Below are 22,563 nucleotides of genomic sequence, written 5' to 3' on the forward strand. Positions count from 1 at the left end.
TAGGCTTGAGGTTTGGGCTTTTTAAAATAAGGCTCTTATAAGCCCATTTATCACCAAAAATGTTTGGAAAAATTACCAAAACAATCTTAAACCTATTATAATTGTACCAATTCAGTCATAAACTTTTTTTGTGCTAATTCAGTCCTAAACCTTTTGTATTTGTACCAATTCAGCCCATCCAGTTAATTTTGGCTAACCGATATTGACGTGGACGTCGGCAAGTCGACGAACGCGGATGTGGCAATTTGTTTAATTTTTTTTTCGAAATTTTTTATTAATTTTTTTCTTTTATTTTTTCTTTCATATTCTTCAACCTCTAGCTGGTCACCAGACCGGTGAGGTCGGCCCCGACGGCCGCTGGCGAGGACGAGCCTTGCCAGATTTGGTGAGGCTCGTCCTCGCCGGCTGCTTCGAGCAAGGCTGACCTCGCCAGTTGCTAACCAGGTAGAGCCCTTGCTAGCGACGGCGAGGACGGCCTCGCCCAACCTTGCCAGTTGCGGGCGAGGACGAGCCTTGCCAGATCTGGCGAGCTCTCGTCCCCACCTCCGGCGAGGTCTCGTCCTTGCCGATTGCTTTGAGCGAGGCCGACCTTGCCAATTGCCGACGAGATTGAGGCCTCGCCAACGACGGCGAGGACGGCCTCGCCCGACCTCACCAGTAGCCGGACCGGCGACCGGCCAGAGGTCAGAGGCTGGTGAGGCTCGCCCTTGCCAACGACAGCAAAGGCGAGCCTCGCCATGGCTGGGCAAGGCTGGACCTCGCCGGATCTAGTGAGGTCGTGCCTCTCCCAGCCGCAGGCGAGGTCGACCTCGCCGGCCCCTAGCGAGGCTCACCCTTGCCAGCGACGGTGAAGGCGAGCCTTGCCATGGCTAAGCGAGGCTAGACCTCGCTTGATCGGGCGAGGTCATGCCTTGCCTAGCGGCCAGCGAGGCTCGAGCCCTCGCAAGAGGCCTTCGTCGTGGCCTCCGACGAGGGCTCGAGCCTCGTCGGCCGCTGGGCGAGACACGACCTCGTCTAGCAATGGCAAGGCTCGCCTTCGCTGTCACTGGTGAGGGCGAGCCTCGCCAATGGCTGGCAAGGTCGACCTCGTCGGCTTCTGGATCGACGACCGGCTGAAGGAAGGAGGGAGGAAAAAAAAAGAAAAGAAAAGAAAAGAATAAAAGAATAAATAAAAATTCAAAAATAAAGGTTTTGAACTGAATTGGCATAAAAAAAAGGTTTATGACTAAATTGGCACAAATGCAAAATGTTTAGGACTTTTTTAACACTTTTCCCTGGTCATCTCTCTTCTAGCTTTGTCATAGCACAATACTGTCGATTCATCATAGGACGTCCTTTTGTTTCCATTAGCAACTGAAATCTCGAAACAGAAATATGTCGAGCTCATTGTTGCCAAAAAAATTTAACATCCCAAATATGTAGGAGTCAAAGCTCTTGAAGAGAAAATATATCACGCCATAGTAACATGTGAGGAAGCATGCTTAAAGAAGATGAATGTTCTCAAAATAGATTAATCGAAGACATACCACTGGAGCAACATGATTGATCAGGTACAAATTATCGGTTGTGTAACCAACACAGATGTCCATTCGTGGGTTCTTTAGTGCAACGACACATTGCCTCCTGACTTCTTTTTTTTATGTAAATAACTTTATAATGGAATTAGATTTTGGGAGGATGGATGAAAAATACCAAGAGCCGCCCTCCAGAAGAGGTCACTGCATACGTTCTTTGGTTAGGAATGGGTCATGGCTTACGTTTGGTGAATGACTAATCTTTTACGTAACAGAAAGCTGGAGATTGATCATGAACATGCGACGCTATGGCATCTATAAAGAGGCGACAGTTGTTGGGCGGCTATCCCCGTACTCTGTAATCTCATTTTTTACACAAAAGTCAGACCACAGAATCTTGCCTGCACGTAAACGTAATTGCCGAGTTTTCGTGACATCTGGTCTTTTGTGTTTTGACCATTTGAACTTTGTCTTTTGGCCATCGTTGATAGTTTTCTTACTTCTTCATTTCTTTTTCACAGTAACTCCTCTTCTTCTTCTTCTTTTCTTTTACATAGTTAGATGCATTAGTGGAAAAGCTTTATTCAGAGATTGATACAGAGTCATTTTTCGTGGGTGGGGTTCAGTTGAGGTCGCCAAGAGAACGATGAGTTCGGAGGTGTGTGAAGGAGAGATTGTCTTGCGTTAGAAGGCTGCCGGAGATCCTTCTGGACTTCTCTCCCTACAAATTCAGCCGGGCAGGTACATTACTATTACCATTATTCTTTATTTAATTCATTTGCTCCTTAGCTTTTCAGTTTCTATTGAAGTATTTACCTGAATAAGTCTCGATATGGTATTCTCAGGTCTTATCCTCTCACCTGTAATGCAAAATAGTTTTTGATGCTTGTCATTATCTTAAATTTCCAAATTGACCAAACCATTTCTTTTTCTTTTTTTTGCTTTTTTGTGGTATGCATAATTTCTCTGGGTTGAGAATTGTTTGTACGCATGATAGTGCCATGTCCCAGAGATGAGTTACTTCAGAATTTCAGGGCAGACATGAGCTTTGCGGGCCAAAGAACAGCAAAATGTAGGAGGAAAAGGCAAGAAGTGGAAAGGGAAGAAAGGGAATGGCAGTAGTGGTTCAGAAGCTGCTGCAGGAGAGAATAGTGTGGGCAACTCCAAGAACAATTGGAGAAGGTATTCCTCATGTCAGCACTGTGGAAAACAGAATCATCCACACTTTAGGTGTTGGAAGAGGCCATATGTAAGGTGCAGAAAATGTCATAAGCTTGGACACATTGAGAAGTTCTGCAAAGAGAAGGGAGATCAACAGCAAGGTGAGGCACATGCTGCAGTCCAGCAAGAGGTAGATCAACTGTTTGTTGCCTCTTGTTTCTCCTCTAGTACTCCATGTGACAGTTGGCTTGTTGATAGTGGTTGCACAAACCACATGACAAGTGATGAAAAGCTATTTATAGACCTTGACAAGTCATTGAAGTCAAGAGTGAGGATTGGGAATGGGGAGTACTTAGAAGTGAAAGGTAAAGGGACTGTAGCAATAGAGAGTTGTGCTGGAACCAAGCTGGTTTCTGATGTGATGTATGTGCCTGAAATTGATCAGAATTTGCTGAGTGTGGGACAGTTGGTAGAAAAGGGATTTAAGGTGATATTTGAAGAGGGGAAGTGTTTGATCTTTGACTCCAGTGGTCAGGAGCTGTTCAAGATAAAGATGCGTCAGAAGAGTTTTTCTCTGAATCCTCTCGAGAAGGAGCATGTGGCATTCAAGTGTCAGGCCAGTGATTCAGAGATATGGCACAAGAGGTTGGGCCACTTTCATCACAAAGGCTTGCTGTTCATGCAGAGGAATGAAATGGCAAGCGGGTTACCAAGCCCGGAGGAGCAAATCACAAGGTGCAAGGCTTGTTTCTTTGGGCAAGCGAGACAAGACTTCCCTTCAAGGAATCCACTTGGAGAGCTACGGAGAAGCCGCCCGATTCATACGTATCTCTGTGGTCCACAAGTGACTCCTTCACTAAATGGCGGCGAGTATTTCATTATTTTCATTGATGATTATACTAGAATGTCTTTGGATTTACTTCATGAAGCAAAAAGTCGAAGTTGCTGAGGTATTTTTGAAGTTTAAGAGATGGGTTGAGAATCAAAGTGGTGCAAGATTCAAGTCATCATATATCGATAATGGAACAGAATACACTTCACGGACGTTCAACTCTTTCTCGTGAAGAGGCCGGAATTGAGCATCGACTTATCTTGCTCCTTACTCTCCACAGCAAAATGGAGTTAGTGAGAGGAAGAATAGAACCATTATGGAGATGACTAGGTGTCTGCTACATGACAGGAATCTACCAAAAGAATTTTGGGCAGAAGCAGCAAACACAGCAGTTTTTCTGCTGAATAGACTGCCTACAAGGGTATTGGAGAAGAAGACACCCTTTGAAGCTTGGTTTGGTGTTAAGCCAATTCTAAGAAATTTGAAGGTGTTTGGCTGTCTATGTTTTTCTCATATTCCGCAGGTCAAGAGAGACAAGCTGGGAGAGAAAGCTGAACCTGGGATCTTTGTTGGCTACAGTTTAGTGTCAAAAGCCTATATGATCTATCAACCACAGACATGAAAGGTGATCACTAGCAAGGATGTTCAGTTCCTAGAAGATGAGCAATGGGATTGGACAGATGAGCCACAAGGCAAGCACAAGGAGGTCTCACTGGAACCTGACGAGCTGGTGGATGATGTTCCAATTAGAGGTACCAAATCTCTGACTGATATATATCAGAGGTGTAGTGTGGCTGTTTTGGAACCTGCAGGTTATGAGGAAGCTAAAAGTGATCAGAGGTGGATGAATACAATGAAGGAAGAGTTGGCTATGATAGAAAAGAACCAGACATGGGAGCTAGTGGAGAGGCCTGAAGACAAAAAGGTAATTGAAGTAAAATGGGTTTTCAGGACCAAACTCAATCCTAATGGCTCAGTGAATAAGCATAAGGCCAGGTTGGTGGTGAAGGGATATGCACATGTTTGGGGAGTTGATTTCTCATAAAACTTTGCTCTTGTGGCAAGACTGGATACAATTAGAATGACTCTTGCTTTGGCAGCTCAACAAGGATGGAAGGTGTATCAGTTAGATGTGAAATCTGCATTTTTGAATGGAGTGTTGCAGGAGGAGATTTATGTTGAGCAGCCAGAAGGCTTTGTCACACCAGGCCAGGAGGAGAAAGTTTATTTGCTAAGAAAGGCTCTCTATGGCTTGAGGCAAGCTCCCAGAGCATGGTACAGTAAAATGGATGAGCACTTACTAGGCCTGGGTTTCAAGAAAAGCCTCAGTGAATCCACTCTATATGTCAAGAAGTTAGTATCTGACTTAGTGGTGGTGTCTCTTTATGTGGATGATATGCTTGGTGACGGGGAGTAATAGTGCTCGACATGCGCATTTAAGCAAGAGATGATGAAGATGTTTGAAATGACTCGATCTTGGTGAGATGTCGTATTTTCTGGGGATGGAGGTTATGCAGACTCAGAATGAAGTTTTTATCTGTCAGAAGAAGTACATGAAGGAGATCCTGAAGAGATTCAATATGGAGGAGTGCAAGAGTGTAAGTACTCCAATGGGTCAGAAGGAAAAGCTTCAAAAGAAGGATGGATCGAACTTGCGATTAAAGAGTTTATAGAAGTTTGATTGGTGTCTTATGTATCTCACGCTAACCAGGCCGGACATCATGTTTACTTGTAAGTGTCTTGTCTAGATTCCTTAATTGTGCAAGTGAGTTGCATATGGTAGCCGCAAAGAGGGTGTTGAGGTACTTGAAAGGTACTCTTTCATATGGAATTAAGTTCTGCGTAATTCAGGAGTTTAAGTTGCAAGGGTATTTCGATAGTGATCAGGCGAGGATCTGTGGATGATATGAGAAGTACTTCAGGGTATTGCTTTACATTTGGGTCGGCATGTTTTTCCTGGTGCTCAAAGAAGCAGGAAATAGTGGCTCAATCAACTGCAGAAGCTGAGTTCATTGCAGCTACTGCAGCTATGAATCAAGCATTATGGATAAAGAAGCTGATGGATGATCTGCATTTGGAGCAAGAAGAAGGCATAGCAGTATTTGTGGATAATCAAGCTACTATGGCCATTTCACAGAATCCAGTATTTCATGGAAGAACAAAGCATTTTAAGGTCAAGTATTACTTCTTGAGAGAAGTGCAGAAGGCTGGAGAGGTGAAGCTGGTGTACTGTAGTTCAGAAAACCAAATTGCAGATATATTCACTAAGTCATTTCATGTTGGTCGATTTGAACTTCTCAGGGCAAAGCTAGGAGTGTGCAGCACTTGATCCAGGAGGAGAGTGTTGTTGTATCAAGGCTGCACTATCTATTTTCTATTTAGTCAGTTTGCTGATGTCCTATTATCTAGGAGTTAATTAGTTGTGGTTTTACTTGGTCAGTCCTATTTTGTAGGAGTGTTTAGCTGCATGTTTTCTTTAACTGCTCTGTTAGTTTGTTGCTGGTTTTGTGGACCAAGCAAGTTGTTAGTTAGTGGGCAACGTATAGTTAGTGGAAAAGCTTTGGTCTGTATTTAAGCAATTTCAGTTTTCTGAATAGATATAGAAGTTCCCTTCCAATACATTCTGTCTTGCTGCAAAATACAGATTTTGCTGTCAATTCTCCTTCGGTTCTTTAAAAAAAAACAACACTTTTGACCATTTGAACTTTGTCTTTTGGCCATCGTTGAAGTTTTCTTCTTCATTTCTTTTTCACAGTAACTCCTCTTCTTCTTCTTCTTTTCCTTCTATAGATCAGTTTATTCAGAGATTGATACAGAGTCATTTTTCGTGGGTGGGGTTCAGTTGAGGTCGCCAAGGAACGATGAGTTCGGAGGGTGTGAAGGAAGATTGTCTTGGTTGGGCTGCCAGAGATCCTTCTGGACTTCTCTCCCCCTACAAATTCAGCCGCAGGTATTACTATTACTATTATTCTTTATTTAATTCATTTGCTCCTTAGCTTTTCAGTTTCTATTGAAGTATTTACCTGAATAAGTCTCGATATGGTATTCTCAGGTCTTATCCTCTCACCTGTAATGCAAAATAGTTTTTGATGCTTGTCATTATCTTAAATTTCCAAATTGACCAAACCATTTCTTTTTTCTTTTTTTACTTTTGTGGTGTATGCATAATTTCTGGGTTGAGAATTGTTTGTACGCATGATATGCCATGTCCCAGAATGAGTTACTCAGAATTTCAGGGCAGACATGAGGATCCAGGTGCTGCCTTTGAGAGCATTTTAGGTTGTTTGTACTACACAAATGCTTTTAGTCGTGGATTTGTTTCCTTTTTCATTTCTCTTTTCTTAATTTTTTTTTGGTTGAATGCATGATAATCGCAGGACACACCTAGGTTATTGATCTGAAAAATGAGAAAAAAGGTACCTGAGTCTGATTAGTTGCTTGATTAGATGCTCACCTGTTTGGAATTCTCTCTTTAGGACTGTGGGAAGCGATGACGTCTCGATTAGGATCACGCACTGTGGAGTGTGCTATGCAGATGTTGCTTGGACTAGGAATGAGCATGGAGACTCCAAGTATCCTCTGGTGCCAGGGTAGGATGCAGCGGAATTTGAATGTTACTCTTTTTTCTTAGCACCATCCTCAAAATTCTCTGCACAAAATTTGCAAACAATTCTTCAATTGATTCAGGCACGAGATAGTTGGAATTGTGAAAGAGGTTGGCTCCAGTGTCTGACGCTTCAAAGTTGGGGATCATGTAGGCGTGGGAACTTATGTCAATTCATGCAGAGAGTGCGAGTATTGCAATGACGGGCTAGAAAACAATTGCAAAAAGGGGTCGGTTTTTACTTTTGATGGAATCGATGCGGACGGTACAGTCACGAAGGGAGGGTATTCTAGTTACATTGTCGTCCATGAAAGGTAATTGCTTCATGACAATTTCATTGGACAGCATTTTACACCGTGCAAGGATTCCAAATCATTTTGGCCAAAAAAGATTTCAAATCATGTGTTCTTCTCTGCTAATTTTCTTCTTATTCTGATTCTGGCAAGATGAGGTATAATGCATACGACAGTGGGGAATGGCCTTTTAGCCATTAATTACATCTTGTGGAAATGGCTAAAGATACTTTCTATACCGACTCTTGAGAGTCTTTAAGTCCTCGGGATCAAATAACAACTCGATGGAGAATTGCTTCTATCAAATGCAAAAAGAAACTCTCCTCAATAAACCTGGTCAAGAACGGAATATCGGTCCTCAAATTGTTTTACAAAGACAATCCCTAGACAGTAAGTAGTAGATCAAATGGGAAATAAGACGTTTGTGCTCGCCAATTCTTGGAACTGACAGTCACAGGAATTTCGTGTCCCTTGGAAAAAAATTTAATGAGGGGAATAGAGCAATTACGTTTCTGTCAGGCAATATGCGACTAGTTTCCTTTCTTAGAGCAACTCTCTTTCCTTAATTTCGATCTAGTATGGTCCCCTGTATCCTGCAATAGCTTTTCTTTTGTTGCTATAGCAATAAGTTTCTGTCTTGAGCAATTTGTGGTCAGAAAAGTATCACAGAAACAACATGATGCTGAATCATAATCTAAGCAACTAAAAGTCCCAAGCACACAGAAGATAGGATTTCTGGCTTTTTGATTTGATGCCTGTTAAACAGAGAAGATGGGATGCTGACTCTATCGGGAAAGCACTTCCTCTTTCTGGTTCTATTTGGAAACTTAGTTGTGGTGCTTCATTGACAGATACTGCTTCAGGATACCAGAAAACTACCCGTTGGCTTTAGCAGCACCATTGCTCTGTGCTGGAATCACTGTATACACTCCAATGATGCGTCACAAGATGAACCAACCTGGTAAGTCTCTAGGCGTGATTGGACTCGGTGGGCTCGGTCACATGGCAGTTAAGTTTGGGAAGGCTTTTGGACTGAAAGTCACAGTGTTCAGTACAAGCATTTCTAAAAAGGAGGAAGCACTGAACTTGCTTGGTGCTGACCATTTCGTTGTCTCATCTGACCAAGAACAGATGAAGGTAATAGGGAAAAATGAAAATTACCACTACTTTAGATCCATGGAGGTCAAGTTCTGTTGGGATCTGATGAATCCAATACATGCAGGCCATGGCTAAGTCTTTGAACTTTATAATCGATACGGCATCCGGCGATCACCCGTTCGATCCTTACATGTCTCTTTTGAAGACGGGTGGCATTCTGGCATTGGTTGGGTTCCCAAGTGAAGTTAAATTCAGTCCAGGAAGCCTTAACATCGGTATGTTCTTGTTCTCAAAGCTCATTACTAGATGAATGCTAGATATCTGATAGGTGAACAAGCTAAGTTGCTCGTGATGAACTTTTTGGCAGGTATGAAAACTGTTTCGGGTAGCATAACGGGAGGAACAAAAGAAATCCAAGAAATGTTAGATTTCTGTGCGGCACAGCAGGTATACCCGAAGATCGAATTGGTGCCGATTGATTATGCCAATGAAGCCCTCGAGAGGCTCATCAAGAGAGATGTGAAGTACAGGTTTGTCATTGACATCGAGAACTCCCTGAAATGACGCCATTTATTGGGAAGGTGGGATCTTTTCTAGGCAAAATAAATCACGAGGAGAGGAAAATGGAAGGCAGAAAGCATTAAGCAGAGTTATATGTACTGTTTTGCCCAGCAGGCAATGAATTCTACATCCATCGCATACCTTAGTCGAGAATCTATTGTTGAAATAAGCGAATTAGTTATGCCGTGTTGCTTTCCTATAGTATAATTAGAAATCAAGCTCTTAGAGTAATTGGCTTATTAAGTCCCCTGAATGTTTGTTTGACTTCCTTCAAACGAAGTATTAGATCCATGAAAAAACATCCTTGCATTGAATTTCAGTCATCAGAACCAATTGATGCAGGTTCTCCTATTGTTAAATTTCTCCGATGCATTGCTACTAAATTGCCATCCATCAAATGTTGGACATTGATTTAAAAATTCAGTTTGACATACGTTGGAAATGAAACAAAATCTAATCAAGAGAGCTTAAATCAGAAGAAACCACCTATAACTCGCAGACAGTCTTGTTCCTTCAATCTATTACTGCACATAAAATTATATGTATCTTGAAGCTACAAAAATAGTCTACATGAAGTCTGAATTATACCTACTGTCACGGACATACGTTATATGACAATTGTACGAGAAGTATGAACTACAGATTTGTTGAAGGTTTCTATTTCCATCACGAATAATTACTTATAGCTCGTAAAAAATATTATTTATATAAAGTATATTCACAGCGACTTTTTATGTTGGAACTCATTAGTTGCATGAAGAACATCCTAGCCATAGATAAATTTTTACTTATTCGGTTGAAAAATTACAAGAAATATCAGTTATTGATATGTTCAAATTTTCTTTTTTTATATAGAGAAGTGCTATCAACGTGAAAAAAAAAAAGGTTGAAAGCAACTGTATGGTTTTGTCTTGGGAGCTATCTATCATATTCTGGGTCAAAGTGAGAAGAGTGATTTGGTTTGACCCCCAGAACTATTTGAAGATATTGTTTGTCCTTTGTCTTGGCAATAGCATTGTCAATGGACAGGAGTGCGTTTGGAATATGCATTTCAAAGTAGGGTTAGACCTCTAAAGAACTTTTAGGACACTGATAGGAAAACCTATGTAGCAAACCCAACCATGCAGCTCGTAATCAGCTTCCTCAGCTAAGTAAAGAAGTGTGACTACTATCGACTCCTGTGAAGGAGCAAGCTTGTTGTAAATTCCATGGTCCCAAGACTGCAGGGATTGACCAAAAAATCGATTATGCATCGGCCTGATGATAGATCGATTTCGTCAATCCTCCTCGTCGTGGATGATCGAAGTCAATGCTAAAACGTCCAGGTTTTCCAATCCCAAGTCATGCGTTCTAAAAGAACGCAGGACCCTCTCTCACGAGGTACGGAGGGTATAAGATAAAATGGCTCATCTACTGACTTATCCGAGCCCGTCCATTTGCATTTTGTTTAGTAGGCCTCGACGACGATATTTATTTCCTTATTTAGGTTATCAAAAATCTTAATCCCAAGTCATGCGTTCTAAAAAGAACGCAGCACCCTCTCTCACGAGGTACGGAGGGTATAAGATAAAATGGCTCATCTACTAACTTATCCGAGCCCGTCCATTTGCATTTTGGATTTAGTAGGCCTCGATGACAATTATTTATAAGAGGATATTAAATTAATCAGGCATATTTCATAAGAGGATATTAAATTAATCAGGCATATTTAACGGCGATACACTCGCTAAAAGAACAAGCTCGATATCTTTTTGCCAGTCTAAGAAATAGAATGTCCTTGTCAGCTCCTCACCAATGATTCATGGCCAAAAATGTTGATGCACGTTGGCAGAGTGAATTTCTACCTATTGTTGCATGAAACTTTTTGATAACTATGTAAAACACTCATCTCTCTTCCAGCTGTCACAGCAGAATACTGTTGATTCGTTAGAGGACGTCCTTTTGTTTTCCTTTGCAACTGAAATCCCAAAACGGAGATACGCCGAGCTCATTGTTGCTAAAAGAAAATTCAATGTCCCAAGTATCTAGGAGTCGAAGCTCTTGAAGAGAAAGTATTTTGTACATAAGATAGATCACTTATTAGGGAGGAGGAACAAGAAATAACAAGAACCACTCTCTATAAGGTGTCACTGCATACTTCTCTTGATTCTGTATGGGTCATTGAATGCGTTTGATGAATCACTTAAACTTTCTCATAATAGAAAGCTCGAAGATTGGTCACGAACATGTGATACTATGGCATCTATAAAAAGGTGACAGTAGTTGAGCGCTCGTCCTCGTACTCGGCTAATCACATTTTTTGCTCAGAAGTAAGACCACAGAATCTTGTCTGCACGTAACCATAATTGCCTAGTCTTCTTGACATCTGGTCTTTTGTCACCATTTGAACTTTTGTCTTTTGGCTATGGTTGAAGTTCTCTTCTTGGTTTCTTTTTCACGAAATAAATTTCCTTCTGTGCTTCTTCTTCTTCTTCTTCCATAATTCAGTTCATTCAGAGATTAACACACGGTAATATTTTGTGGGTCGGGTTCTGTTGAGGTCGCCGAGGAACGATGAGTTCGGAGGGTGTGAAGGAAGATTGTCTTGGTTGGGCCGCCAGAGATCCTTCTGGACTTCTCTCCCCCTACAAATTCAGCCGCAGGTATTACCATTACCATTATTCTTTTTTTTATTCATCCGCTCCTTATCTTTTCAGTGACTATTGAAGTGTTCATCTGAATAAGTCTCAATACAGTGTTCTCAGCTCTTATCGTCTCTTCTGTACTGCAGAACAGTTTTTGATGCTTGTAATTATCTTGAATTTCCACATTAATCAAACCATTTTCATTTTTCTTTTTCAACTTTTGTTGTGTATGCACTAATTTCTGGGTTGAGAATTGTTTGTATGCATGATATGCCATGTCCCAGAATGAGTTACTCAGAATTTCATGGCAGACATGAGGATCCAGTACCAGCTGCCTTTGTGAGCATTTTAGGTTGTATGCCCTATTTAAACAAATGCTAAAAGTCATGGATTTTGTTTCCAAGTTCATTTCTCTTTTCTGAAATTTTTTTTGGGTCAAATGTATGATTATTGTAAGTCACGCTTAGGTTATTGATCTGAAAAAGGAGAAAAAAGGTACCTCAGTCTGATTAGTCGCTTAATTATTCTCACCTGTTCGGGAATTCTCTCTTTAGGACCGTGGGAAGCGATGACATCTCGATTAGGATCACGCACTGTGGAGTGTGCTATGCAGATGTTGTTTGGACTAGGAATGAGCATGGAAACTCCAAGTATCCTTTGGTGCCAGGGTAGGATGCAGCGGAATTTGAATATTACTCACTTTTTCTTAGCACCATCCTCATAATTCTCCTAACAAAATTTGCAGACAATCTGTCGATTGATTCAGGCACGAGATAGTTGGGAGTGTGAAAGAGGTTGGCTGCAGTGTCCAATGCTTCAAAGTCGGCGATCGTGTAGGCGTGGGAACTTATGTTAATTCATGCAGAGAGTGCAAGTATTGCAATGACGGGCTAGAAAACTACTGTGAAAAGGGACCGGTTTTTACTTTTGATGGAATTGATGCGGACGGTACGGTCACGAAGGGAGGATATTCTAGTTACATTGTCGTCCATGAAAGGTAATTGCTTTATGACAAAATTTCATTAGACAGCATTTTACACAGTGCAAGGATTTCAAATCATGTTAGCTAGAAAAGATGTCAAATCGTGTGTTCTTCTCTGCTAATTTTCTTCTTATTCTGTTGGTCAGAAGTGGTATAATGCATATAACAGTGAGGAATGGCGTTTTAGCCATTAATTGCATCTTGTGGAAAGGGATAAAGATACTTCCTATACGGACTCTGGAGAGTGTTTAACTCCTCGGTATTAGATAACAATTCAATGGAGAATCGCCTTTATCAAATGCAAAAACAAACTCTCCTCAATAAACCCTGTTGAAGAATGGAATAAGCGGTCCTCAAATTGTTTCACAGAGACAATCCTTAGTAAGTAGTATTAGATCAAGGGGGAAACAAAATGTATGTGCTTTCACCGATTCTTGGGACTGACAGAGTCCCAGGAATTTCATTGTTCCTCAGAAAAATTGACTGAGGGAATAGAGAAATTACGTGTTCTGTCAAGCATATGGAAGATGCCACCAGTTTTCTTTCTTAGACCAACTCTCTTTTCTCAATTTTGATCTAGTATGGTCTCCTGTATCCTTCAATAGCTTTACTTTTCTTGCTACGGCAAGAAGTTTCTACCTTAAGCAAAAGAATCACAGAAACAACGTGATGCTGAATTATGATCTAAGCAAGTAAAATTCCCAAGCACACAGAAGATAGGATTTCTGGCTCTGTCATTTGATTCCTGTCAAAGGAAAAAAAAAGATGGGACTCTGACTCTCTTGAGAATCCACTTCCTCTTTTTGGTTTTATTTAAAAACTTAATTGCGGTGCTTCATTGACAGATTCTGCTTCAGGATACCAGAAAACTACCCGTTGGCTTTAGCACCACCGTTGCTCTGTGCTGGAATCACAGTATGCACTCCAATGATGCGTCACAAGATGAACCAACCTGGTAAGTCTCTAGGCGTAATTGGACTCGGTGGGCTCTGTCACATGGCAGTTAAATTTGGGAAGGCTTTTGGACTGAAAGTCACAGTGTTCAGTACAAGCATTTCTAAAAAGGAGGAAGCACTGAGCTTGCTTGGTGCTGACCATTTCGTTGTCTCATCTGACCCAGAACAGATGAAGGTAAAAAAGGAAAATTGGAATTATCAACAGTGAGATCCGTGGAGGTCAAGTTCTGTTGTGATCTCATGAATCCAATACATGCAGGCCATGAAGTCCCTGGACTTTATAATAGACACAGCATCCGGCGATCACTCATTCGATCATTACATGTCTCTTTTGAAGACAGGCGGCGTTCTAGTGTTGGTTGGGTGAAGTTAAATTCAGTCCAGCGAGCCTTAACCTCGGTATGTCTTTGTTCACAAAGCTCATTACTTCATGAAATCTTGATACCTAATAGGTGAACAAGCTAATTTGCTCGCAATATGAAAACTGTTTCAGGTAGCAAAACGGGAGGAACAAAGGATATCCCAAAAATGATGGACTTCTGTGCGGCGCAGAAAATATACCCAAAGATCGAATTGATACCGATTGATTATGCCAATGAAGCCCTCGAGAGGCTCATCAAGAGAGATGTGAAGTACAGGTTTGTCATCGACATCGAGAACTCCCTAAAATGTCGCCTTATCGGGAAGGAGGGATCTTTTCTAGGCAAAAGAAATCATAAGGAGAGGGAAAATGGAAGACAGAAAGCATTAAGCAGAGTTGTATGTACTTTTCTTGCCCAGTGGGCAATAAATTCTACATCCATCACATGCCTTAGTCGCGAATCTATTGTTGAAATAATCGGAATTGTTATGTCGTGTTACTTACCTGTAATATATTTAGAAATTAAGTTCTTAGAAAAATTGGCTTCTTTAGTCCCCCGAATCTATATTTGACTTCTTTCAAACGAAGTCCTAATCCATGAAAATACATCCTTGCATTCAATTTAAGTTATCAGAACCAATGGATGCAGGTTCTACGATATTGTTCAAATATCTCCGACGCATTGCAACAAAATTGCCATCCATCAAATGTTGGACATTGATTAAAATTTAAGCATGATATGTGTTGGACATGAAACAAAATCCATTCAAGAGAGCCTAAATTAGAAGAAACAAATAAAAACTGGCAGACACTGTCTTGTTCCTTCAATCTATTACTGCACATGGCACTATGTATCTTGAAGCTACAACAATAACCTGAAAAAGAAATGAAAAAGAGATGCCTAAGTGTTCATATAAGAACTATTTATATCAGCTCTATGTACATCGTCATAACTACAAAAGACGAACCCATCAAGTGAAACCAAAAGGTTTTCCTTCTGGACCACTATTCGGTACGTTCCTCCTTCAGTGAACAACTAACGGCATCAAAACAATCCTAGTCTTGTTCTCTCGTCGGATTCTCCCATCGGATCATATCAACTGAAATGACGAACCTTGAACTTCCATTCTCCTTTAAAGGGGTCATAGTACACAAACTCCGCGCCTTGTTTCTCAGCCGCCTTCTTGAGCATCTCCTTGTACTTCTCAACTTTGGGCCCCTCGATGTACTGCTTTCCCGTCTTCTTATCAATGCACTTAATGTTAAGAAGAGTCACCTCAGCTGGCTTATTGAGCCCTTGACCTATAGGCGGTTTCTTGCTCTCATCTGCGTACACAATCACTTCACGATTGTTGAAGCGAATGAGGGACTCAAGATCAAGCCTTCTTACATCGGTCTCCCCTACAAATTTGATGTGACCATAACCAAGTCGTCCAACGACAAAATCTTTGACTCGACAGCAAAATCCTGGTTCAGCGCTTTCCTTGGCTGCTAATTCTGTGATGTGCGGTTCTGTGTAGTAGTCAGGCTGACAGAGCTTCGGCATAAGTGCCTCAATGCCAGCACCACAATCATACCCAATTGCAGACTCGCCAGCTCCTTTAATAATCACATATTCCTCGTCATTCTGAAGAGAAGAATCTCCTAGAACTCCCTTAAGTTTCTGGCTGGCCTTGACAAAGTCGGTTTGCCCCCCCAAAGGACCATCTTTGGGAACACCATCTGCAGCATAGCAAAACCCAATTCAGTCCATAAAAAGAATAACTGCAAATTCTGATTATATCGAGCAGACATTATTAGTTTTGCTTTCTAGCATTCTCACTGGGATAGAGCCGTATAATGTAACTGAAAAATGTCCAAGTTACTTCGGAGCTGAGACAACAAAGGCAATTTTATGAAGACCTAGAATGTGAGAATTGCAATTTGAAAATAGAGATTTATCCATGCATGGAAGCTTCATGTCACAAAGTAAGCTTACAAAAAAATTGACTTGTACCAGAATGGATGCAGACGGATGTATTCATGATTAAAAGCAACAGAACAATTTTCTAAAACAATTCCAACTTGGAACCGTAGCAGCCTAGCTCTTCGTTGCCACAAGGCATCTTCTTAAGTAAGGAAAATGCGTAAAATGACCAACGTTGACATATGAAATTACCATTTGCATATGGAGAAGTTTTCTTCAATGGAGATGGTTTCTGTTCTTTTGCAGGCCAATATTCAGGACCAATAACCAGAGATCTTGGGTTCTCCCTAGGAATGAATAGAGCATCAGCCTCTGGTTTGCTAGGTGTATTGTCTCCATCATAGAAAAATGGAACCTGTAACAGCAATCGAGTAAGAGGGGCTTGAAACAGAATCTGATGTGTAACCTATAAAGCAGATACATATTTTACATAATATTGATATTTGTCAATTCAGATAATTTATCTCACCCTTTGAACACCCCTATCAGGATGGTACTTCCTTACAGGCAGCCTTGTTTGCCTCAGCGAGAGATGCCGAGCAGACAGCAAACGAGACTTTCGAAAGGATTGGACAGGCAGTCGTACAGGCACGCTAGAAATTCCATGTTGGACAGGGGAACCAGTTTCAGTGCAGCCTATCGACAACTGCTGTACAGCAGGGAGGATTCCAAAAGGATTTGTGATCAGTGCTGGTTGAACAACTGAAGAACTCCCGTTGATAGACCTGCAAGAAGGGAGCTAGATGGATAAACAACTTATTCATTTAAATAAATTCCAAAATTTTTTCATGCGGCTTTATAGGCAGTCAAATATATGAATCCCACAATCAGTGAGAGTCAATACAAGTTAGCCCACATAGAAGTTGGGAAGGGACTAATGTAATTGAAATTGACCAGCAGACAATTTACCATAGAAATATTGCATAAAGTGCACACATGCTCTAGGCAAAAGATGAGAAACACATACGATTGTCCACAATGGCTCTGACCAAAAGCATTTTGTGAGCCAAAGCCACCTGTACCAGCTACCAAGCAGATTTGATATAAAATTAGCACCATGCTAAAAATACAAGGTAAGAGATGAAGAAGGGGTTTACTAGTTACCTGCTCGTGTCTGTCCTAAGTTGCCAAGGGAACAAATACCAGAAGTCTCAGCAGCTTCAGATGTTTGACGAGGCAAAGAAAAAGAGGGCTGCGGGATTGGCAAAAGTATAAAGTCAAACTAGCTGAACAATTGGCAAAAGAGTTGCAAACGACAAATGCAACTTGACAGATTAACCACATGCATGGGCCACAGAAAATAGTAAAGAGGATTTTAAGAGGACTTACATTTGTTTGAGTGATTGCGGCTGCATTAGTAGAGAGAACTCGCGATGGACTACTGGGCAATAAGCTCCCACCAGAGCCACTGGAAACTGTACTAAATGTGTGTATTTGACCAAAAGTGGGCTTGGTAGTTTGGCCAAGGGGAGCAGTAGTTTGGCTAAAGGAAGCAGGAGTTTGTCTAAAAGCAGAAGCAGTCTCGGCAATCAAGGGTGTAGTAGACGAAGATAGTGGGGAGGACTGAGTAGTGGGAGCACCAATAACCAATGGTGATGAACCAAGTGTAGCTGAGACTGACGAAGAAAATATGGATGGCGGTGCACTATCTTCAAATGCAGAAGTCAGTAATCTAACAGCAGAAGTTAATGAAGAAGAACCAAAAGGGGAAGTGTTGGGAGATGGCCAAAAACCTGCATTACTAGAGGGATTTGGAACAAAAGGATCAGGAGCTGTCATTGAAAGTTCATTAGATGATGTTGTAAAAGAAAATGGGTTAGGTGTGGTTGTGGAAGCTGGGGCCGAAGAAATTGCATCGGAAGCTGTAGTGGAAGAAAAAGGAGATGGCTGACTAAAAGTAGGCCAAGGAATAACAGGATATGTGCCGGGGCCAACACCAACACCAGACTGACCAGCGTGATTTGGTCCACCTGAGAATGACACAAAGTAACTGGTCAACATAAATTTGGCAGGTTTCTGGAAAAAAAAAAGATTAAAAAAATAAACTTAGCACGTAAGTTCCTCATGGCTTTTATATTTGTAGACAGGAACAGTCATACCGCAAATTGACTGGAGCTTGGCAGGCAGCATCACTCCAGTATCTGCCTCAGTCGTTAGAGTGAATGGAGCTACACAACTTCCCCTAAGCTGACCTTCAAAAGGGGACTTTCCAAACTCGGTATTGCCAAATGTTGGTGTAGCTACCTGAGACCCTGCAAAACCAATCGTAAAATGATGGAACTTACCCTTAAGCTAATAAACTGAAAGTATGGGGAGTGGGACTGTTGATAAGGTTTCTACCAACTTTGTTCCAACTACAAAAATCTAGTTCTCCAAAAAACCAAGAGTAGAATTGAATATCTCACCGATATGAGCTCCATGAGCGTTTGATGGCCCAAAAGCTGGATTACTGGAAGCCCCAAATGCACCTCCACGCCCAAAGACAGGAGCATTCGTTGCACCAAATACAGCATTCATGGCTGAACCAGAGGCAGGGGTGCTTGTAGCTCCAAATGATGGGGCACTGTCAGTAACAAATGCACGTGTGCTTGTAGAAGCTGGATTACTGGATGCCCCAAATGCACCTCCAGACCCAAAGATGGGACCATTCGTTGCACCAAATGCAATTCCTCTAGTACCAAATGTAGCATTCACGGTCGAACCAAAGGCAGGGGTGCTTGTAGCTCCAAATGACGGGGCACTGTCAGTAACAAATGCACGTGTGCTTGTAGAAGCTGGATTACTGGAAGCCCCAAATGCACCTCCAGACCCAAAGACGGGAGCATTCGTTGCACCAGATGCAATTCCTCTAGTACCAAATGCAGAATTCACGGTTGAACCAAAGGCAGGGGTGCTTGTAGCTCCAAATGACGGGGCACTGTCAGTAACAAATGCACGTGTGCTTGTAGAAGCTGGATTACTGGAAGCCCCAAATGCACCTCCAGACCCAAAGATGGGAGCATTCGTTGCACCAAATGCAATTCCTCTACTACCAAATGCAGCATTCCCAGTTGAACTAGAGGCAGGGCTGCTCGTAGCTCCAAATGACGGGGCACTGTCAGTAACAAATGCACGTGTGCTTGTAGAAGCTGGATTACTGGAAGCCCCAAATGCACCTCCAGACCCAAAGATGGGAGCACTCGTTGCACCAAATGCAATTCCTCTACTACCAAATGCAGCATTCACAGTTGAACTAGAGGCAGGGCTGCTCGTAGCACCAAATGCAATTCCTCTAGTACCAAATGCAGCATTCACGGTTGAACCAGAGGCAGGGGTGCTTGTAGCTCCAAATGATGGGGCACTGTCAGTAAAAAATGCGGGTGTGCTTGTAGAAGCTGGATTACTGGAAGCCCCAAATGCACCTCCAGACCCAAAAATGGGAGCATTCGTTGCACCAAATGCAATTCCTCTAGTACCAAATGCAGAATTCACGGTTGAACCAATGGCAGGGGTGCTTGTAGCTCCAAATGACGGGGCACTGTCAGTAACAAATGCACGTGTGCTTGTAGAAGCTGGATTACTGGAAGCCCCAAATGCACCTCCAGACCCAAAGACGGGAGCATTCGTTGCACCAAATGCAATTCCTCTAGTACCAAATGCAGAATTCACGGTTGAACCAAAGGCAGGGGTGCTTGTAGCTCCAAATGACGGGGCACTGTCAGTAACAAATGCACGTGTGCTTGTAGAAGCTGGATTACTGGAAGCCCCAAATGCACCTCCAGACCCAAAGATGGGAGCACTCGTTGCACCAAATGCAATTCCTCTAGTACCAAATGCAGCATTCACGGTTGAACCAAAGGCAGGGGTGCTTGTAGCTCCAAATAATGGGGCACTGTCAGTAACAAATGCAGGCGTGCTTGTAGAAGCTGGATTACTGGAAGCCCCAACTGCACCTCCAGACCCAAAGATGGGAGCACTCGTTGCACCAAATGCAGCATTCACGGTTGAACCAATGGCAGGGGTGCTTGTAGCTCTAAATGATGGGGCACTGTCAGTAACAAATATAGGTGTGCTTGTAGTTCCAAAGCCAGGGGCACTCGAACCAAAGCCTGGAGTAGAACTAGCGCTGAATTCTGATTGACTTTGTGCGCCAAATGGAGTAGAAGAACCAAAATTGCTGCTCCCAAATGCAGGCTGTGATGGATGACCTGTGGTGTCAGAAGTACTTGTTTGAGCGGGAGTGAAACCGAAAAGTTCAAAGGCAGGATTCTGACCCAAAGGAGAAGATCCTTTTAGTATAAAGAAGAGGAGAGAGAGATTCTTAGTACGTAAAACAGCATATATATACTTCTAAAGAGGAGACAATAGTAAATCACTTCTGGCATGGATAAAATAGTTCACAAAAGAATTTCGGACCCTATAAATGGCATCATAGATAGTACGTAGAGATGCACGACAGTGGTAAAGTGTGAGAACAGACATAAGAAGAAAAGCAGAAGAACATGTCACCTATAGTGAGAAATCATTCCAAAAGTATTGATCATATTGCGGCACATAATCTTTGCTCAAGGAATAGCCATACTAAACATTCTTACCTTATTACTTCTTTCTTGAAGTTGAATAATGAAGTTTTTAAACACAACATCCAAATAAAACCGATGCATTCAAATCAAATTAATGTCCTATTGAGGTAAGTACAAAGTTGTAACAAGACTGTAAAAAAACTTTTGTTGTTGTGGTAAAACTGACTTCATAATGCCTGATGCATAATATCGAAAGTTGAAACTATTTTTTATGAAAAGCGCCCCTCGAAGGGTAAGAAAGTAGGTGGATCCAAAGGTGATGTGCACAGAGTAAGAAAACATACCACCTCCATCAATAGTCCGCTTACAAACTATATGGATATAGAGTAGGAAATTTTTCAGAAAATAGGAGGAAAAAAGTGTAAATATCCGTTAGGGCCTCAATTTTTAAGCAAATCACCTAAGCAACCAATAGTGATCGTTACAGACAAGTCATCTATCGTCAAGTGCTAATTAACTCAGCACTGCGACACAAGCTGAAGACAATCATCATGAATGTAAAATATCCTAGAGACATGTAGTTATTAAGAGATAACATATGTTGGGACAGCTTCCAATTCTTGAATCAAACCAAATGACCAGCGAAATTAATGTGATACTATACGACAAAGGATTAACGATTAAAAAATGAACAAAAATGATAGAAGTTGTCTTACCACCAATAGCTGGTGATGAAGAATCACCAAAGGCAGCTCCGGAAGAGAGAAGCGAAGGAGTTTGAGTAAAACCACCCCCGAAAACTCCTGTTGAAGTTCCCCCAAATACAGAGCCACCTGTTGGTGAGACAAAATGTGTTCTACCACCCACAAAAGGATTGATATTTGCATTATTAGCCTGCCCGAATGTTGATTGTGGCCCAAAGGTGCTACTAGTCGGCTCCCCAGAAGCTGCAAAAAGGATTTCGAGTTGCAAATTTTTCTACTTTAAGGATGCGAAAGACGTCGAATGTTACTTGTCCAGCAAGGCACCGCAGGATAATGTGCAGAAACAAAACCTAAAAAGCTTGGAACTTCAAAGAGTGATCGAGCGCTTACAGCTGGTCGGAACAGACATTATCTCTCACGATTATCCAGAAAAATTTTGGCACCAAAACCCTGGTTACGAGCAGAAACAGAAGCGAGATACGATTACCGATCAAGAAGCATTGAATTACACGGCACGACACCACAAAGAGTAGAACCAAGTAACTTCGAATCACTCTAGAGCAACACCTTACAGCTCATTCACGTTCAGGATTCAACTACAACGGCAATGCGCTATAAATAGTAAATACCAGGCAACAACACAAGGTCAAGCTGAGTTACAGTGAGAAGAAAGCAGAGAGACCCTTGAGGGTAAATCACTTTCTACGCCCCGCGTCCATCCTACACTGTCGTGAATGTGCTTGACAACAACGAGTTCATTCAAACCCGATTCACGACACTGCAGAGCGAGCTCGGACAGCAGCGAGGGTGTGGTCGGCGACGAGTTCATTGAAACTAGAGAGAGAGAGAGAGAGAGAGAGCGCACCTGGGTGTGTCGTCGACCTCTGTGAAGGTGTAGAGAGAGAGAGAGAGAGAGAGAGAGAGAGAGAAACAGAGAGGTGGAAGAGGATGTGCATGGAGTGGAGTGTTTATAATGAGGAGAAGTTCACGTCGCGTTTGAACTACGTCGCTATTGAGAACAGGCGCGTCGCGTTTCAGGGGAGCTAACTGGTAGCGTCCCTGAAACGCCCAAACCGCCAATGCAATACGTGATTTCCTTTTTCCTAATTAATTAATTTTAGAGTGAGTTTGGATTAATTTATCACTTTCTAATCAATTTAATTATTTCCGTGTAGGCATTTTCACTTTTTTCCCTATTATTTCGAAAACGTCTAAAACTTTCTATAATATATAGATGTCGACAAATCGATTTTCGCATATTATTTAGGAAAAATTTCAAATAAGGGCTTGAAGTGTCATCATATTCTCAAATAAAAGTCCGAAGTGGACATTGTTTCAAATAAGGGTATGAAGTGCCTCGTTTTCTCAAATAATGGCCTAAAATGAACATTATTTCAGATAAGGG

General features: G+C 41.9%; 3 protein-coding genes across 3 annotated transcripts; 2 read left to right on the forward strand and 1 right to left on the reverse strand.

Moving 5' to 3' along the window:
• The first annotated feature begins 1,906 nt into the window (after nt 1–1,906).
• LOC115690039 (probable cinnamyl alcohol dehydrogenase 1) lies at nt 1,907–14,558 on the forward strand. Its single transcript, XM_056317637.1, has 7 exons — nt 1,907–1,927; nt 6,303–6,457; nt 6,984–7,097; nt 8,256–8,541; nt 8,627–8,777; nt 8,870–8,887; nt 14,119–14,558. Exons 2-7 carry the CDS (start codon nt 6,369–6,371, stop codon nt 14,556–14,558), a joined length of 1,098 nt encoding a protein of 365 aa, XP_056173612.1. The 5' UTR covers nt 1,907–1,927; nt 6,303–6,368.
• On the forward strand, nt 10,745–14,191 carry LOC115690037 (probable cinnamyl alcohol dehydrogenase 1). The gene is made up of 5 exons (XM_056318053.1): nt 10,745–11,705; nt 12,242–12,355; nt 12,454–12,684; nt 13,515–13,800; nt 13,885–14,191. The coding sequence occupies exons 1-5, from the start codon at nt 11,617–11,619 to the stop codon at nt 13,990–13,992; spliced, it is 828 nt and encodes a 275-aa protein (XP_056174028.1). The 5' UTR covers nt 10,745–11,616; the 3' UTR covers nt 13,993–14,191.
• A 503-nt stretch (nt 14,559–15,061) lies between the features above and the next one.
• LOC115668064 (nuclear pore complex protein NUP98A-like) lies at nt 15,062–21,567 on the reverse strand. Its single transcript, XM_056317638.1, has 9 exons — nt 21,549–21,567; nt 21,171–21,401; nt 18,358–20,220; nt 18,052–18,204; nt 17,282–17,922; nt 16,920–17,071; nt 16,422–16,677; nt 16,145–16,307; nt 15,062–15,708 (listed from the first exon to the last, which is right to left on the reverse strand). The coding sequence occupies exons 1-9, from the start codon at nt 21,565–21,567 to the stop codon at nt 15,083–15,085; spliced, it is 4,104 nt and encodes a 1,367-aa protein (XP_056173613.1). The 3' UTR covers nt 15,062–15,082.
• Between the last annotated feature and the right edge of the window lie 996 nt (nt 21,568–22,563).

This window comes from Syzygium oleosum, unplaced genomic scaffold (genome assembly GCF_021117445.2).
Source record: "Syzygium oleosum isolate NSW1041296 unplaced genomic scaffold, Sole_v2.1 Sole_v2.14, whole genome shotgun sequence".
Classification (NCBI taxonomy): Eukaryota; Viridiplantae; Streptophyta; class Magnoliopsida; order Myrtales; family Myrtaceae; genus Syzygium; species Syzygium oleosum.

What these genes read in the sequence shown, in the direction of transcription:
- LOC115690039 (XM_056317637.1), top strand. Translation starts at nt 6,369, where the DNA reads ATGAGTTCGGAGGGTGTGAAGGAAGATTGTCTTGGTTGGGCTGCCAGA. An exon ending in CCCTACAAATTCAGCCGCAG is followed by an intron (nt 6,458 to 6,983) that starts GTATTACTATTA and finishes TTCTCTCTTTAG; the next exon opens with GACTGTGGGAAGCGATGACG. An exon ending in AAGTATCCTCTGGTGCCAGG is followed by an intron (nt 7,098 to 8,255) that starts GTAGGATGCAGC and finishes CTTCATTGACAG; the next exon opens with ATACTGCTTCAGGATACCAG.
- LOC115690037 (XM_056318053.1), top strand. Translation starts at nt 11,617, where the DNA reads ATGAGTTCGGAGGGTGTGAAGGAAGATTGTCTTGGTTGGGCCGCCAGA. An exon ending in CCCTACAAATTCAGCCGCAG is followed by an intron (nt 11,706 to 12,241) that starts GTATTACCATTA and finishes TTCTCTCTTTAG; the next exon opens with GACCGTGGGAAGCGATGACA. An exon ending in TACATTGTCGTCCATGAAAG is followed by an intron (nt 12,685 to 13,514) that starts GTAATTGCTTTA and finishes CTTCATTGACAG; the next exon opens with ATTCTGCTTCAGGATACCAG.
- LOC115668064 (XM_056317638.1), bottom strand. An exon ending in TTCATCACCAGCTATTGGTG is followed by an intron (nt 20,221 to 21,170) that starts GTAAGACAACTT and finishes TTATACTAAAAG; the next exon opens with GATCTTCTCCTTTGGGTCAG. An exon ending in CCGCAATCACTCAAACAAAT is followed by an intron (nt 17,072 to 17,281) that starts GTAAGTCCTCTT and finishes TTGGCAACTTAG; the next exon opens with GACAGACACGAGCAGGTAAC.